General features: G+C 39.0%; 1 protein-coding gene across 6 annotated transcripts in view; it reads right to left on the bottom strand.

Moving 5' to 3' along the window:
* Positions 1–18,057, bottom strand: part of LOC134211429 (four and a half LIM domains protein 2-like) — a 589,158-nt gene that overhangs the window by 264,814 nt on the left and 306,287 nt on the right. For 3 of the 6 annotated variants that reach the window (XM_062688275.1, XM_062688274.1, XM_062688273.1), the window contains exons 3-5: positions 6,046–6,217; positions 5,481–5,682; positions 5,167–5,411 (exon numbers count right to left, since the gene is read on the bottom strand). In XM_062688275.1, the coding sequence (XP_062544259.1) occupies positions 5,167–5,411; positions 5,481–5,682; positions 6,046–6,217 (619 nt within the window). Of the gene's footprint in view, positions 1–5,166; positions 5,412–5,480; positions 5,683–6,045; positions 6,218–17,518; positions 18,010–18,057 lie in introns of all 6 variants that reach the window. The other 3 variants (XM_062688276.1, XM_062688277.1, XM_062688278.1) reach the window with 3 other exon arrangements.

Raw genomic sequence — 18,057 nt, 5'->3', positions numbered from 1 at the left:
GGGAAAGGTGGGGAGACTTGATCACCCTCTGTTTTATCAAGAACTGAAGTAGTTTTGTTCTAGCGTATTTTTTAGTATAGATCCTCTAGACAAATGACCTTTATGTGGTGAGTTATTTTTTGAATTGTCAACTTTATTTATTTTGCAGGTTGGTTTGTATGTTTTGACTTTCCTAAAGATTTTTTTATTGGCCACACAAAATTTGAACAACTTTTCATAACAATGACCAAATGCTTTCTTTTTTTACAGCACAAAGCCATAAATATGCTTAATGATCTGTACAGATTAAAATGTCAACATTCCATCAAAGTTTTAGGATATTATGATTTGAAGTTATTGCCTCAATATGGGGACACTTGACCCCCCATTAGTCACCCATACAAAAATTTGGCGAAAAAATTCAAAAAATATAAATCTGTTCTTAGGCTTCTAATTTTTTGTAGATGTGACAGATTTGATGAAGAGTTGGCAGGAAAAAATATTTATTACGTAGAATAGAAAAAGGATCAAGTCTCCCCAGGTAAAATATTGAAAAAAATTGAAGGCACCTTTCTAATTTTATCAAAGCAAGTTCTTGGAGAGGGATCGATTTCCTCTGAATATTTTAAAAGTCGATTTTTGACAGCATTCAAAAAATCGATTGTGTATCAATAATAACAATAATTTAAGGACTGTCATACATCAGTAAAGTTAAATACTATATTTTTAAGAGAGTCTGTGTGAAAATGGCGTATATTTATTTATTTATTTTTGGCTGTGATACATCGGAAATCATAAAAGGGGATCAAGTCTCGCCAGTCTCCCCCACTATTTAGCAAAACTAAACGTTTAACGGAAACTGTTATAAGGTCAAAAGGATTATTTGGCCGGACTTGTAAAAAGTTGTTTGCCCTAACAGGTCATTTGGCTGAAAATGCCGTTCGGCCGAAAAAGTCGTTTAACCGAATATAGATCAATTGACCAAAAATTCCGTTTGGTAAGAATTGTCATTTGGTAAAAAGAGCCATTCGGCCCAAAAAAGTCCTTTCTGCAACCTTCAATGAAAGGTGCCGTTCGGCTGAATTGGTCATTTTAGAGAATATGCCGCTTGACTGAAAGGATTTTTTTACAGAAAGGACGTGTTCGGCACAAATGACCATTCATACCAAACGACATTTTCGGTCAAATGATCTATTCGGTTAAACGATTTTTTCGGCCAAATTACCAGTTCGGTTGTTCATTTCGGCTGTTTTTTTTTTCAAACAATTTCCGACCTGATAACAGTTTCGGATATCGACTTAAAAAGTAGAGAGGTGACGAAATTTCGAAAATTCAAAATTCCCCTTTCATTTATTGACATTAGGCCGTATGACCTGTTGGCCCAAACGATATTTTCGGCCAAATGACGAATTATGTCAAACGACCAAACGGCATTCTCGGGCTGATGACCTATTCGATCAAACGACCTGTTAGGGTAAACGACTTTTTCGGCCAAATTGCCAGTTTGGCCGTATGTCATTTAGGCCAATGGAATTTCCCAAAAATTTCTAATGGACAATACACTAGGCGTTCTATAAGGGCAAATTGTCTTCGTTGCAGTTAGTGAATGTTGATCGACAATTGCGACGCATTCTAAACGTCAAACGATTGTCAGACGACGTCAGATGCAATTAAAGTGAAGTGCACCTGATAAGCTATTTTACGAAACGGGTGAAATGACAGGAGAACTAACACTAATATTTATCTTTTATATGGAACACTTGAGAAAATAACACGAAATGATGATGATGATGATGACGAAATGATGATGGTTGCCATGCACATTTACCAAAACAAAACGCCGAGCCGTCCACTCTATTGATGGTGAAGTCTCGATCAGCTGATCGAAACTGTCTCATAAAATGGCTTATTGCGCAGCGCAATGCAGCTATCATCGACTTTGGCATCGTTTTGAAGTTCAGCTGTCCGATAACTGTAAAACTGATGTAACTACCGAATGGCAGTTCAAAACATTGCAGATAATGACTTTCAGTTATCGAACGTCTACTGTACAAAGAATTTCCCGTAGAAATCCAATAATTTCGAACAATTTTCCATTGAAATCCAAAGATTTTTATTTATTAAAATGTACATTTTGAGTTTCTGTTGAAATTCCGGAGAATTTCTCGTGAAAATTACAGAGAATTTTCCTTGAAAACTGCTTAGGGTCCCCCGCAGAAATTCTCCTAAAATTATGAAGAATTTTCTGTGCAAATTTCGAAGAATAGTCAACAGAAACTCAACAGGAACTTTCCGTGAATTTCCAAAGATTTTCCTGTAGAAGTTAATAACAACTTTTCGCGAAAATTATGATGTTTCTCATATATATTTCGACGAATTTTATTTGGAAATAAGAAAAAGCTTCTCTTGGTAATTCCAAAGATTTCTCGCAACATCAAAGTAGTTCCCGTGATTTTTCTTGCGAAATTCAAAAGATTCTTTCTTCAATGTCTTGAAAATATCCAGAAAAATGCAAAAAAAAAAACTTAAGGAAATGTAATAAAAAAATGTTTTTCAGCGTGACGTCGAAAACGCCGCTGCCAACCGAAATTCTGACAAACGCCGCCGCATCAGTAATGAATTTAATCGCCGCGTTAGCGTTTGTAACCATTTTGCATTGGAAAGTGATATTTTATTGCTGGATTGTGGTTAATATTTGGAAAGGCGCATCCTTGTGTATAATTTTCTGTCGCATCTACATGCTTGACACACACTGCCGCTACCCGCAAGTCGAGCACATCTGTATATGGAGGCCCATATACAGATGTGCTCGACTTGCGGTTAGCGGCAGCACACACACTTTTAAAATCTGTTTCTCCCTTACAGGCTCAGACCATATGCAAAAAATCGTCTATTCTGCCAACACTGCCGAATTATGTGGACCAATAATTTAACTGAGTATTGTTTCAAAATTATTGATCTAACAGAGCTTTGGAGCCAATGGGAGTTATTATGATTATTGTCTTTATTCAAGAGGCTTTCAGCCCTTGGCTTGCTCACCTATGCAGTGGTAGCCATTCGTAACAATTCCGACAAGAAGAAAGATGGGGTTTGCCCTCTGACATCCATAGGTTGTCCAGTAGTTCTGGCAGAAACATTGATTTCTTGCATATGGTTTTAACAATCAATTTTCGAAGCGTAATAACATTTTTTGCAGACCTTCTTTGGCAAAGTCTTTCGGTATCTTTCAGAATATATGCTAACGTATTGAGTCACGTGATTGACGATAAATTGCAGCCGTACCGAATTTGGTAGACACATTCTCTATCGTCAGGGGAAGATAACAGAGGGGTGCGAGGGTCATTAGAAAAAAAGAGGGAGGAGTTTTGTTTAGTAAACGAACATTTCAGTTAACTTTCAACTCCCAGGACCGATTTCGACTAAATTTTGTATACATTATGAGAGGGTTATTGTGAAAGGGGAGAGTTCCGAGGAGGGGTATACACAAATTTCAGACGCTACAGACGCAGTGAACGCACAGAATCTCAATTCGTCGTGCTGAGTCGATTAGTATATAACACGCAAAATCGTCTTGGAAGTGAATATTATTGGTGTACAAGAAAGGCAAAAAGAAGGCAAGGAAGAAAGAAGAAAAATCGGGGAAAAGAAGGAGCAAGGAGGAAGAAAGTAGAAAAAGCGAGGTAGAAAGAAGATAAGAGAAGAAAGAAGGCTCTAGAGATGTGTTTTTCGAGCAATTGCAGCATATTGAACCAAATGGCCCAACACTAAGTAGCACAAAACGACAAACCAGTATAGTCACCCTATTGAGAAATCTCTCACAGTGTACACATCGAGTTACATCTATTTATCGATTATTCTTTCTTCTCTGCTAAATTAATGAAATGAAGTCGACGGAATATTTACATTTTGGAATTGACTCAATAATGGCAAAAATTCTACACCTTATGGAAATATCTGCAAGATGGTTAAACTGAATTCAAAAGAAGCTTAGCTCACCTTTAGATTTTAACAAGTATAGCCCGCAATTTACTTTACTAGTGTAAAGTTAGAAGTGAGAAGAAACAAGTGAGAAGAGAGAAGACAGTACTGAGAAGTGAGAAGTGGAAAGTAAGAAGTGATAAGAAAAAGGACTAATCCTTATTTCTTATTCCTTATTCTTCTTCTCCTTCTTTCTTCTTCCTTATTTTTTTTCTTCCTTCTTCCTTCTTCTCTTTTCCTTCTTCCATGTTCCTTCTTCCGTGTTCCATCTTCCTTATCTTCCTTCATCCAAATTGTGTTTGGCCAAATGACTTTTACGGTCAAATGGCATTCCGTCAAATGACCCTAAACCGCTTGTTCTACCTTCTTCTTTCCTTACAGCTACATTTATCCAAGTTTTATAGAACAAATAAATTCAATAATTTATGATATCAAAATTTTTTAAGATGCTGACTTGCTTTGACTGTTTACTTTTTAAGTTTTCCAACTACAATGCGGCATACTATGCGTTCCAATGTTTTCTACCTCTTGAATGTGAAACGAGACGATACTAACGTCGCCATTACGAAGCGCAAAATTCTGGATTAGTGAAGAACGTGAATGATAATAAAATCTGTCTTCTGAAAATATGTGGAGAGTATCACCTTATATTCATTTGAATCTTTATGACACTTCGATAAATCAATATCACCGAGGAAAGCCAAACCAGCGGACAAATTAGTATGCAACTTAACCCAATCAATAAATGAACAGCCAGTCCAAGTTCAGTTGTTTAATAGTATTGAAAAACAGAACCTTTTCTTTGAAAAGTAAATGATTTTCATCGTTTACTCATACAATACACATTGGAAGTGACTTTACCCGGCGTCGTTAAATGTTTAACACGCTTCATAAATAAAGCGACATGTTTGCTTGGTCGCCACAAACAAACAACAGGTCCGTGCGCTTTGCAAACATGATTTTATTGAGTCCGATATACTTTGACGACTCGCCAGCAATAAATCAGGATATCGCACACTGTTTAATGGCCCGCTCCAGCTCGGTTGGATACTTTCTTCATTCGCAATTAAGCACATTCTCTGTGCAATCTGTTGCCTTTGTTTTAATTGACTTTTGCCCTGCATGATTATCCCACAGCATTCCCGCAGCTTATGTTTTGATGTGATTTATGGCGGTTCCGGTCATCGTCCTTACAAATATCACACTTACCTCATCGCACGCATTACACCGGGGTTTCAGCAGTTCGGCGTAGTGCCGCTCGCAGTAAATTTGGTCGTCGTGGACGCAGTACGTCAGGTCGACTAGCAGCTCATCACAGGTGGTGCACTTGAAGCATCTCGGATGCCACAGAATTTGATCCCGGAACTTGGGTGCCGTTACAGCCATCTCCCCCTGACTAAGCATATCGCCGCAGCCGGCGCACTGCGTTTTGGCTGGGGTGTCTTTCACGTAGCCTAAAATTTGGAATGAAACACCATTACATTGGCTATCTGTAAATCAACCGAAAGACCACGTAAACGTACCTATGTCCAAGGCAATTTCGTTGCGGGCCGCCACGAAATCTTCGTAGGAACTTCGGTTTGATTCTTCCACGTGTTTGCAGTATGCTAAGGCCAGGTCTTGCTTTGGCAGTTGGTAGACCAGCTGTTTATCCCGGAACCGTTCGCCCTGGGTGCCTATTTTGGGAACCTTCTCCGACGGGATCACGTCGAAGTACCGCTGGATCTGGGTGAATGAAGAAACGGAAAAGAATATGACTTATGACTAATTTCAAGATCTCCTGTATTACAAAAGGAACACAATGGGGTAATCAGATTTTTTTTGCTACGAAAACAAAGATAATTTGAAAGGCAATGGGAGCATCCATAAAATACGTAAAGACCGTGGAGAGGGAGGGGGGTTGCCCGAAGTATGACAATCCATACAATTTTTTTAAATGATTTGTACAAAAAGTGTGACATGGTGGGGGAGGGTGGCTTTGAAAATAGACATGTTTGTGTTATGTAATTAATAAATTTTCCCTAAATAATTTTCGTATCACCATTATATTTTTTTAGCCATTAAATTTTTTCAATGTTTGTTACCCACCTTCGCTGACGTTAGAATCCCCGGCGGTACCCAGGTGTACCCCATTTGCCTGGGGTCCACCCGGCTGGTGTTGGAGTCATGTTTGAAGCCTAACCGTTCCCGCACCGAAGTCAGTTGTTCGTGATAGACGGCGTGCGTTTCGCGCGGGCATTTACATTCTTGGCAGGTTTTTCTGTAGGAAAAGATGAAAAGAAAAATAAATCTGGTCAGTGTGTATAACAGTTAGGTAGGCTAGTCACCGCGAGGTGACAGCACTGCTTTTATCAAACGAGACAAATCGAAACTCAATGGGGGCGCATGGTGGGTTATAAAACCGAACAGCTGTTCCGCCGATGTCTCTCTTTCTCAGGCGATTTTTATGAATGGCAAAACCGGCATCCCCTCTCTTATTTGTTTTACTCGCCAACGATGGTTCCGATGCGACCCGGCATATCTACGTGCAGTCCATTAGTACTCGGATTACATTCGGATCCACAGTGGGAGAGAGCACACAAATGCGAGATCATTATCTCCCAACGGTGTTCCGTCTCTCCTCATCCGGTTCCTGGTGCGACGCGCGTTTGGTTATTCTCTGGTCGGAAAATTACGCTCACGGTGATCGTAAAATTTAATTGAATTAGCACATAACCGGCAAGGCGAGGAGGGTAGCAATTTGTAGACCGGGATCAGCCGGTCAAACGGGTGAAAACAAAACCCGCATAAACGACTGTTTGTCACTTTTCAGCTTGGTTGTTTTGTAGGTACATACGACGATGGATGGAAAATCTGAATTAGTACTGGTCTGGGATATGGACAGCAAGGATTTACCGCCCAGTTCGTAGCTGGGGTGTACCGTAGTGCGGGATTCATGCTGTGATGATGGCTTCCCATCAGGAATGGTTTTAGCATTATGAAGACGGTTCCGTATCCCATCGTCTAATTGAAAATGAAGTTTACAACGTCGTAAATTTGACTCACCGAATTGATGGATGGTAATAATTAAAATTGATTTTAGGTGTTAATTTTGAAGTGGATTTGACAAATTTGAATAAGACATAAATTAAGTGTGACAGACATTTAGCGGTAAGACAAGGTAAGTGTACCGGTTTTGATCACCTTAGTGCCTAATTTGGCCAACCCTGGAAGATGCATATTTTTCAAAAATATGGATCAGTAACAACAGTGAAAAAGCATGAGAGATATATCTTTTGTTAGAGCTAATGAAAACCCTCAAAAATTGATTTATTTTTGGAGTTATGCGAGAAACTGGAAAAATTAGGGACATGGTCAAAACTAGTACAGTCCGCCTAACAGCCCACCAAAATATATATGAAAACTTGACAAGAACCTGCGTAGAATTTCCATCCATTTTTTTAAATGATCAATACTACATTACCCATGTGCGAAGCGGACGCACGGTATATCAAAAGTATTCTGGATTGGATCAGATCTTGTGAAAATAGATGGACACCTCTGCGTCTTCACAAAAACCACAGGAAGGGTTATCAGTTAGTCGGTCGGTGGGCATTATTGGATCTAGATTGACTCTGATAAGCGATGCGACCATGTCATTTTTTTACACATTGATTTTGCCTAAGTATGATTCGGCCACACAAAGCAGAACAAACTAGCTATCTGCACACGATCAAACGCGTATCAATTGTAAACTTCTCGACCGCACAAAGCACAAGGATACCAGTTCAAAGCTAGACCAACATTTGAAAAGGGCGGAACAGCCAAAATTTATTCTTTCTGGTTCTTTGTCTATGTATATAGCTTTGTATGTAGAAGAGGAACCAGAAGGAATAAATTTTGGCTGTTACGCCCTTTTCACATGTTGGTCTAGAAAGTATCTATGAACCAAGCATGAACCCGATTGCTACTGCAAACTATAGAAGATCGCGTTTGCCACGACCGGAGCAAAGCGCATTACATGCCCATGCACCACTGACCGGGAAATCCTTTGGGAATTTTCAAGTAAAATTCTTCAGAAAACTCTTAGGTAAATTTTTCATTTTAATTTTTTTTTCGTTCGCCGTGCCAATGCAAAAACGGCGGTGGCGTGATGCCAAAAATTATCGGAGTCTGCGTAGTGGCATGGCGACGCACATCTCTACCTACCTGTTTCTCATGGAATCTCCAAATAATTTCATTTCGGAAAATACCAAAAGATTTTTTCTGTTCAACACAGAAGAATTTATTCGGAAAATGTAAAATTGTTCTACGCTGAAATTCAGACTATTACTTTACAGATTTTGCCAGAGAAATTAAAAAAAACCGTTAAAGTATTTCTAAAAACACCCGGAAAATCCTTTTAAAAAATCGCAATAAAAATCGAGGCGGCGATTCTCCTTGCTACATCCAGTCCATCTATTTTCACAAGATCTGAACCAATCCAGAATACTTCTCGTTTTAGCCTCATGATATACGAATGCAAAAATGGTAACTCTATGGTGTCTCGACTGTTAAATATATGTGATGAGATTCGGCTTTACAGTCTCAAAATTGTTCAAACAATAATGTTTTAACTGCCCGACGTTTCGGCTGTGTTTGGCAGCTAAAACTAATTTCCCCCAGAAGAAGGCTGCCAAACACAGCCGAAACGTCGGGCAGTTGAAACATTATTGTTTGAACAATTTTGAGACTGTAAAGCCGAATCCCATCACAAAAATGGTAACTTGGCTTAGAAACCTCGTAGTGTCCCAGTGGGGAATGTAATTCCGATAAGAAGAAGAAACAGTTCGACCGTATGTCCCTCTCGGCCGTATGTCACTTTCAGCAAAATGACATTTTCGGCCAAACCATTTTCGACCTAATTACTGTTTCGGGCAAGTGGAATTTGGCTAGATGACTTTCACCTTATCGTGGTATTCTGCTCAGCTGCTCTCGAGTCTTGATCAAATGGGGAGGAAATGCTTGTCATTTGGCCGAACAAACCATTCAACCGAAATCCAGGTGGCCGAAAATGTCATGAAGCCGAAACTGACAGCTAGTAATTTGGCCGAAAATGCGGATTGGCCAAAATGATCGTTTTACAGAAAAGGTCAATTGGCTAAAAATGCAATTTGGTCGTAAAGGACATACGACAAAAAAATGTCGCTTGGCTGAGCTAGTCCACCGGCTAGAAACTCGTTTGAATAGTTCGTTTGGCCGAAATCATCGTTTGTTAGAAACGGCCATTTGGCCGAACAAGTTGACGTAGGTAAATCAAAAGTGTGCACACTATCATGCATCGTGTCAGCATCGAGAAGGCAGCATCTTCAACGCGATTTAGTTTGCGCAACCATGTTAAGGTAGCATACCGAAGAATCTACAGTTGCCAAGAAAGGCGGAGGTATACATAACGGATGGATTCAACGGCAACTAATAAAGGACAATGATTAAGAAGTCGGATCTTGGAATGTGAGGACTTTGAATGAACCCGCACGTGTTAGCGTTCCAGTAATCCTGGAAGTATGGTTGCCTAAAACCGGAGAACATGAATTCTGAGCGATGGATCCCATCGCAAACACTTCATTCAAGTACCATTTCAAGAAAAAGTAAAAGAAAAAGATATTTTTTTAATTACTTTATTTTTGTGAAGATAAAGATAAAGATAAAGATAAAGATAAAGATAAAGATAAAGATAAAGATAAAGATAAAGATAAAGATAAAGATAAAGATAAAGATAAAGATAAAGATAAAGATAAAGATAAAGATAAAGATAAAGATAAAGATAAAGATAAAGATAAAGATAAAGATAAAGATAAAGATAAAGATAAAGATAAAGATAAAGATAAAGATAAAGATAAAGATAAAGATAAAGATAAAGATAAAGATAAAGATAAAGATAAAAGATAAAGATAAAAGATAAAGATAAAGATAAAGATAAAGATAAAGATAAAGATAAAGATAAAGATAAAGATAAAGATAAAGATAAAGATAAAGATAAAGATAAAGATAAAGATAAAGATAAAGATAAAGATAAAAGATAAAGATAAAGATAAAGATAAAGATAAAGATAAAGATAAAGATAAAGATAAAGATAAAGATAAAGATAAAAGATAAAGATAAAGATAAAGATAAAGATAAAGATAAAGATAAAAGATAAAGATAAAGATAAAGATAAAGATAAAGATAAAGATAAAGATAAAGATAAAGATAAAGATAAAGATAAAGATAAAGATAAAGATAAAGATAAAGATAAAGATAAAGATAAAGATAAAGATAAAGATAAAGATAAAGATAAAGATAAAGATAAAGATAAAGATAAAGATAAAGATAAAGATAAAGATAAAGATAAAGATAAAGATAAAGATTAAGATTAAGATTAAGATTAAGATTAAGATTAAGATTAAGATTAAGATTAAGATTAAGATTAAGATTAAGATAAAGATAAAGATAAAGATAAAGATAAAGATAAAGATAAAGATAAAGATAAAGATAAAGATAAAGATAAAGATAAAGATAAAGATAAAGATAAAGATAAAGATAAAGATAAAGATAAAGATAAAGATAAAGATAAAGATAAAGATAAAGATAAAGATAAAGATAAAGATAAAGATAAAGATAAAGATAAAGATAAAGATAAAGATAAAGATAAAGATAAAGATAAAGATAAAGATAAAGATAAAGATAAAGATAAAGATAAAGATAAAAATAAAGATAAAGATAAAGATAAAGATAAAGATAAAGATAAAGATAAAGATACAGTCAAACCTCCATGAGTCGATGTTCTATGACTCGATATCGACTCATGGAAGCAAATTATGCTATATTGAAAAATATTTTCTGGGTTACTGTGATGGTCCCTTCAAACAGCTTCTCAAGGATTTTCTATTCCACATCTCGATATTTCCATGAGTCGATGGTCCCTTCAATATCGACTCACGGAGGTTTGACTGTAAAGATAAAGATAAAGATAAAGATAAAGATAAAGACTGATCAGTGTAAATAACATCCGTTTGAGCTCGTTCTAGTAAGCTGTCGGTAACATACGAAGTTAGGCACAGCAGATGTGTCATGGTGGATCGACCGATCGACTGTTGATCAGCGCTTAGGTACTGCTTACAATGGAATAGCATTGGATCCATGACAACCAACTCAAATAGTTTTGAAACAGCGCTCCATGAAGTAACGCCGTAAGTATTTTTTTGTAGACTGGGAACATTTACGCCTCTTTCCAGCATGACGGGGACAGACTGGTTGACAGAGAAAGCTGGAAAATGCATCAAAGTGGAGAAAGCAGGGAGACGATATGTTTCTTAAGTAATGAGGACGGAATCCCATCGGGGCCTGGATGGAATAAGGATTTCAGCCATGTTGCAGCTTTGGAAAACGTCGTGCCTGAAACATCCACGTTGCTTAGCGTCTGATTTGTGACCGGAACATTCTCTGCGGCAAGTGAGATGTGACCGGCAGGGAGCTCTCATTTGAGAAAACGCTGGCAAACTTAGCAGAGAACAGGGTACGGATATCTTGTTGCTACGAGGCCGATACGTCGTCCAACACGTGATTCAAAAAGGACTTTGGATGTGATCGGAGCCTAGATTTAATTCCATGCCTGTATCGGTGATAAGAGGTCTTACTCAAGTGTTTGTATTCGTAGTTGAGCCTGACATAGAGTTTTTTTCAGCGGGAGTGTACGATATTTGGTAAATCTTTTGAATGCCGATCTACATATAACATAAGCCAAGACTTGCGAGAAAGTTTGTGCAGCGGAATTGACGTCGTCTGGACCCAGAATATGCTCCCAATCCAAATTAGACAACACAGCTTCTATACTACGATGGTCTGCTTCCCGATAATCGTACGAGACTGCCGATGAAGTGATGGAGAATTTAAGAGAGCCATAATTATTGACCGCGTAACTAATGCGGGATGATGTGGAACAAGCTTAGCTAATGGTGCGGGTGCAGAAATGAAAGGGGCAGTATCAAAGCCGTTCACAAAGCAAAGATCCAAAAAGCGATTGTTGTCATTAGTCACGTTGTTGATCTGGAACATATCTGCAGAACTATAGCTGTCAATAAACGTGATGGCTCCAAGATGAAAAGTGGAGAGTGCATGATCTCGACAGAGGAAACCACTACCGAAAGGTTGAAGTCCCCCAATATCACAATTTTGTCACAAGGGGCCGCGTTGCTTGACACAGTACTAACTGACCGGCAATGTGCATCGATGAGTTGAAGATCTTGAGTACGGTCTGGAGGTATGTAGGATATCCAAACCTCAGACGCAGGACCGGGACGGGTGTTGGTTGCTGGCAGGAGTGGCTCGACTGCGTTGAGAGGGATAGAAGCTTCCTCAGAGCTTGCGGCAAGATTGCATCTCGATGTTCGACTTGTAAGTTTCAAGTGAGGCTGACTAGATATAGAATCGTTGTTTATTTCGAGTTCACAAAACGTACTACTGATCCGTTTTTTGGGTTGGGTTCGAATGGTCGGACAGAGGACAGAGATTCCTTCCGTCGCTGACTTCATTAGTTGCAGATTTAGGAAAAATCACTTCAAATGACACCAAAGACAAATCGTTGATGTGCTTTCTACGAGCAACGAGCCTTGTCACTTTTACAACGGATGAACAAGTATTGGAGATATCCATTACGTACTTCTTCACGTTTTCTTCATTTTGGTTAAATTCGAAGGGAGTAACGTAGAAGGACTCCACATCGTCAGTGGCAGCGTCACTATTCACCACCTTTTTCAAAGCTGGACGGTTGATGGGCAACGATCTAAACGCTTTTGGTGTTGGACCCAACAACAAATTTTTTCAAAGGCCCTTTCAAATCATTTCAACAACACTAGGACACCAGCTGGTATAAATTGCGATATTGAAACTATCGGACGAGATGTGGCGATGCAGCGTATTTATATCAATGTGATTTAGCATTTGGGCCCTCCTTAGCCGTATGGTAAGACGCGCGGCTACAAAACAAGACCATGCTGAGGGTGGCTGGATTCGATTCCCGGTGCCGGTCCAGGCAATTTGCGGATTGGAAATTGTCTCGATTTCCTTGGGCATAAAAGTATCATCGTGCTAGCCTCATGATATACGAATGCAAAAATGGCAACCTGGCTTAGAAACCTCGCAGTTAATAACTGTGGAAGTGCTTAATGAACGCTAAGCTGCGAGGCGGCTCTGTCCCAGTGTGGGGATGTAATGCCAATAAGAAGAAGAAGAAGAAGAAGATTTTCCATATACAGCAGTGGCAACTGTTTTTTATTCCTTTCTTTATTTGGTAGGCACTCTCTGTTTCTTAACAGCTACTGTGCCGAGATCTACTGTGGTATTTTGCTGTACAGAATCCATCACTCACACAATTCGCACTGCACTAACCGAAAAACACGAAAACGAGATTGCAAAACCAATCTTATTGTGAGTGAGCCAACGCAAATGAATTTAATAAAATTTAGACAATAATGGCTCTAAAGATCGCTTGATAACTCCTGCAGAAAAGGTCGCTGAAATAGGTCGTCACTTCGTCAGCTTACACAATCTTGGGCAGAACATCTTCAATCCACACGAATCATCCGTTGACGAGTATGCACACAACATTCATCTGACTCACAACGACTTCTCGGAGGTGTTGGAGATCTCAGCTGGTGAATTGACGGCCTATATCAAACCATCGAAAAATAAGAAGGCCCCAGGCTTCGACCGCATCCTGAATCTCGAACTCAAACATATGAGTGCTCCATTCTTCGAGCACATTTTGCTGATCTTTAATCAGTGTCTCCGGCTCAGCTACTTTCCATCGTCCTGAAAGTCAGCGAAAGTCATCCCCATCAGGAAGTCTGGGAAGGATCCTTTCTTCCCAAAAAGTTATCGTCCCATCAACCTTCTCTCAGAATTGTCCAAGCGATTCGAAAAAGCTATTCAGCACCGGTTACTTAAGTCTGCCGAAAATCTCAACATCTTGCTCGAGAACAGTTTGGTTTTCGACGCGGTCGGCCAACCGTACATCAACTGACTCGAGTTACCAACGTCCTCAGACGGAACAAGTTTGTCTAAAAACCATTCGCCATGGCCTTACTCGATGTTGAGAAAGCATTCGACAAGGCATGGCATGATGGCCTGGTGTACAAAATAAAACGCTACAATTTCCCAACATCCTGGTGAAAATCATCACCAATTACCTGCTGACAGGGACATTCCGGGTCTCAATCAGCGGAGCGAGTTCCAACGCGCACAACATCGTCGCAGGCGTCCCAACGGACAGTATCCTAGGGCCTCTGCTTTTCAATCTGTTAACCTCCGACATGCCAGACAATGCCTCCAGCAAGCGGCATTCTGTCTCTGTTCGCAGATAACACCTCCATCGTCTACAATGGTAGAATGATCAAAGCGCTAGTGGCAAAACTCCAACGAGGCCTGGATGGCCTGACAGAGTACCTCATCAGCTGGAAGATCTGCATCAACGCTGCAAAGACCCAGGCCCTCATTTCCCCCACTCTAAATCCCCTAAAAATGTTCCGCCTGAGGACTGTGAAATCATCCTCAATGGCACGACTGTGGAATGGGCCAATGAGGCCGACTACCTTGGTTTGACTCTTGACAGTAAGCTTATTTACCGACAACAGGTTGACCAGACGGTGACGAAGTGTAACGTTTTGTTGAAACTACTGTACCCTTTGATCAACCGCCGCACGTCATTGCCCCTGAAAAATAAGCTTCCTGTCTACAAGCAAATCATCCGCCTGGCCGGGATAAAAACATTACATGAACGCTTTGGTGAGTGTAAAGAAAAGTTTATGATCCGTTGCTTGCATACGGATCAGGCTCCTATTAGGGTGCTAGTTCCAATCTAGGTTATCAAATTTTCAATGTAAATATTAGTGTACATAGTAGTTAGGTTATCAATTTTGTTTTAATCAACCAGTGCCTTCTCCAGACAATAATGTTATATTAAAGATCTCTCAATTAAATTAACTAGATGAAAACCGTTTAACTAAAAACTAAAGCTGAAGGGTCAGTTGGCCAAACACTTAATTTGTAAAATTAAGTTGGTAATCCAATCTTGGAAAAAAAAATATTGGAAAAATATCGAGATAAGGAGAGATCGAGAAATGGAAGAAAAATTAAATTGGATACTAGATCGGAAAAAGGTCGTTGCCATGGAAAACAACAACAAAACAAATGTCATCTCTTGTTTTTGACGCGTTTGTTATTGTCCAAAGATGGTCTAGTAGCCTAGAAATTTGAAGATATCGACATAGGGAGAAAGAATCCTGAACAAAATATGACCAGAAAACATCGAGATAGGGAGGTTATCGAGGTGTAGAAAACCCGAATGTACGTAGATTGAAGGCGCCGAGACATAAAGAGGGATATTGAGATATGGAACATCGAGATGTAGAGAGTCGACTGTAGTACAATTGCTCTGAATAAGCTCACTTAAGAGCTACAGAAAAAGTTGTTTTTAACATTTTTTTGTTATAAGCTGCGCTACGTAAAACATTCAAAGAAGAAATTTTATAAGAGAATTATTCATTAAAAAATATGATAAATAATGCGTAATAATTGATAACATAAATTTATTTTAATCTGACCTGACAAGCGAAGGATCATTTGCTTAATGAACCTTCACTACGGTTGAGTGGGGGACGATGAACGGCCTTGAGATCTTTCATCACCCGTCTTATTAGTTTCACGAGATCCTTTTAGGAGCTCTTCGAGGAGTATTTAGTTTCTTTCCTACACAAACATTTGAGCATATTTTTTATATATGCTCATACTCAAGGAGGTGAATGAGATGCTATGCATCACATTTTCTTGATCTGGCGTGCAGAGAAACGGTACTATCATCACACGGTCGCATATGCTCCTAGGCTTGGCGGGCGACGGGTTAGGAACAAACGGTCGAAATGGACAAAAGGTTGAAAGGACAAAACGTCGAACGAGATAAAAGGTTGAAATAGACAAAAGGTCGAAAAAACAAAAAGTCAAAAGGGACAAAAGGTCGAAATAGACAAGAAACTGAAACGAAGAGAATCAATCTCGCACAATACAAGTTTTAGTGATTTCTTAAATCAACAATCTTATTTATCTCTAACAGAGCTATCTAGATATTCATAATATTGTTTCATAGTAATTACTCCTCAGTCAGAATAGGTCTAAACACTGTTCGCAGTGGTGATAAAGTCCCAACAAAAAAAATCTCCTTCTTTGAACATTGCTCATTTTTCGACTTTTATTCATGAGATGAGTGTATTACTTCTGCTTGACGTTAAATACACTTTACAAATTCCTTTGCAATATACCCAACTTGTTATCAACTTGTTCTTGATCGACCTTTTGTCTTTTTTGGTCTTTTGTCCTCTTCGAACTTTTGTCTTTTTCGACCTTTTATAGCGAGCACAATGATATTCATTCATATTTTATTGTTTTCAATTGTTAAAAAAATTCTACGGGTGGTTATTTTATTATCCAAAGAAATAACAAAATGTTGTAAGACATTTGCATTTGTTGCTTGTTTTACGTACCGCCGCAACGGTCAAATTTTGACTCACTGATCCTTCAGTAGACGCCTGGCATTCAGTCAGACGGGAAAATCGGGGTATCTCAGATTTCACACAAATTTGCTAAAGATAGCAAACAAGAATGTATGTGGCGGTACATGCTACTACGGTTCGGACTGATTGGAAAACAAGTGAATGCTCTTTATCCACCACCCCCCATATGTTGTAAACATGTGTTCCACATTGCCATGACACTTCCTTCTAATTAGTCTAACGACACCATACTCCTCCGTGTTGTTAAGTATTTTAAAGACTAATTATAATGAGCCCCTCAATTTTAAACTCATCAGTTACGGTGCGTCGGTTTTCTGTCCAATCTGTTTCCCGAGTCTTGATTTCCCGCAAACCATTCGCATCATCGATCATAGGCATGTAGCTTTTTCAACATGATTCCCTCCTGTGTCGCGTCACGTCTCGTCCCGTCGTTACGAAACAAACTAAATGGTTGATATGGATGCCATTCATGAGTAAGTCCCAAAAATGTGTATGTTTATTCTAAATTTAAACCACCCGGCATGATCTAGGTAATTCACTCAGTTAGAGTAAAGTGCCGTCAGAACGGGCGGTCAAAGTCAAGTTCGGACGGGCGACGATGCCTTGAAAAATACTCGCCAGGGAAGAGTTAATGAGGTAATGGTCCCATTCAAATCCCATTACGATTGTAAAACATAGTCGACCGGTCGGGCTGGTGTGTATTCTAGAGTGGATACGATCGCTCCCCCGTGGTGAATGATGGCATCTGCCAACAACAAACAGTATGCGAGTTGAGCGTGCGTGCAAAAATGATGTATTGGATAACAAGATGAAAAACAATTTGAGCTCTGCTCGCTGTGATAAACATTCGGCTCATGTCAGCAGATGAAAGGTATTTGTAATATTTTTGCCGATTCTTAATATTTATATTATTCTTATTTAATAGAATTTCTAATTAAATGAAAATATTTAATAAATAATTCAATATTTGTGTTGTTTCCAGTCTCAGTCAAATCAATTACCTGACAACCAAATCGTACAGTTCCTGTTGATCGAACACCTTACAGTACGCGTGGAGCACCTTGATACAAGCATATCGCATTCCGGTCCATGGTATCAGCGGGCTACCGAGCACTTCCCACAGCGGACAGTCGATATGCCGCTGCAGGTCCAGCATAGCTTCCGTTCTCCTCTTCTCCCTCAATCGGTACTTCTTGTTTGCAGTTGCACCACTTTTGCCGGATAGTAAATAATACTATTGAGATTTGTTCACCGTTGCACAGTTTTCCTCACTTTTCTTCAATTTTAACATTTCTTCCGTCTGCCGTTGAAGCATGGCATCATAGCGCGTTTCACAATCCTTTTTCTATCATTTTCCTTTTTTCATCTCACCAGATGCCATCACTTTTTATGCAGTTGCGGGCGAATAACTTCTAATGGAGGAGATGATGCTAATGGATGCCACTTTTCTAATTCAACACTCGACCAGTCGATTAGGAAGGGATTATTTCTTCTTTAAATTGGGTTATTTTTTGTTACACAAATCTGGCTACCGGACATG

Source organism: Armigeres subalbatus, chromosome 2 (genome assembly GCF_024139115.2).
Source record: "Armigeres subalbatus isolate Guangzhou_Male chromosome 2, GZ_Asu_2, whole genome shotgun sequence".
Taxonomy (NCBI): domain Eukaryota; kingdom Metazoa; phylum Arthropoda; class Insecta; order Diptera; family Culicidae; genus Armigeres; species Armigeres subalbatus.
This window is presented reverse-complemented; position numbering and strand designations above follow the sequence as displayed.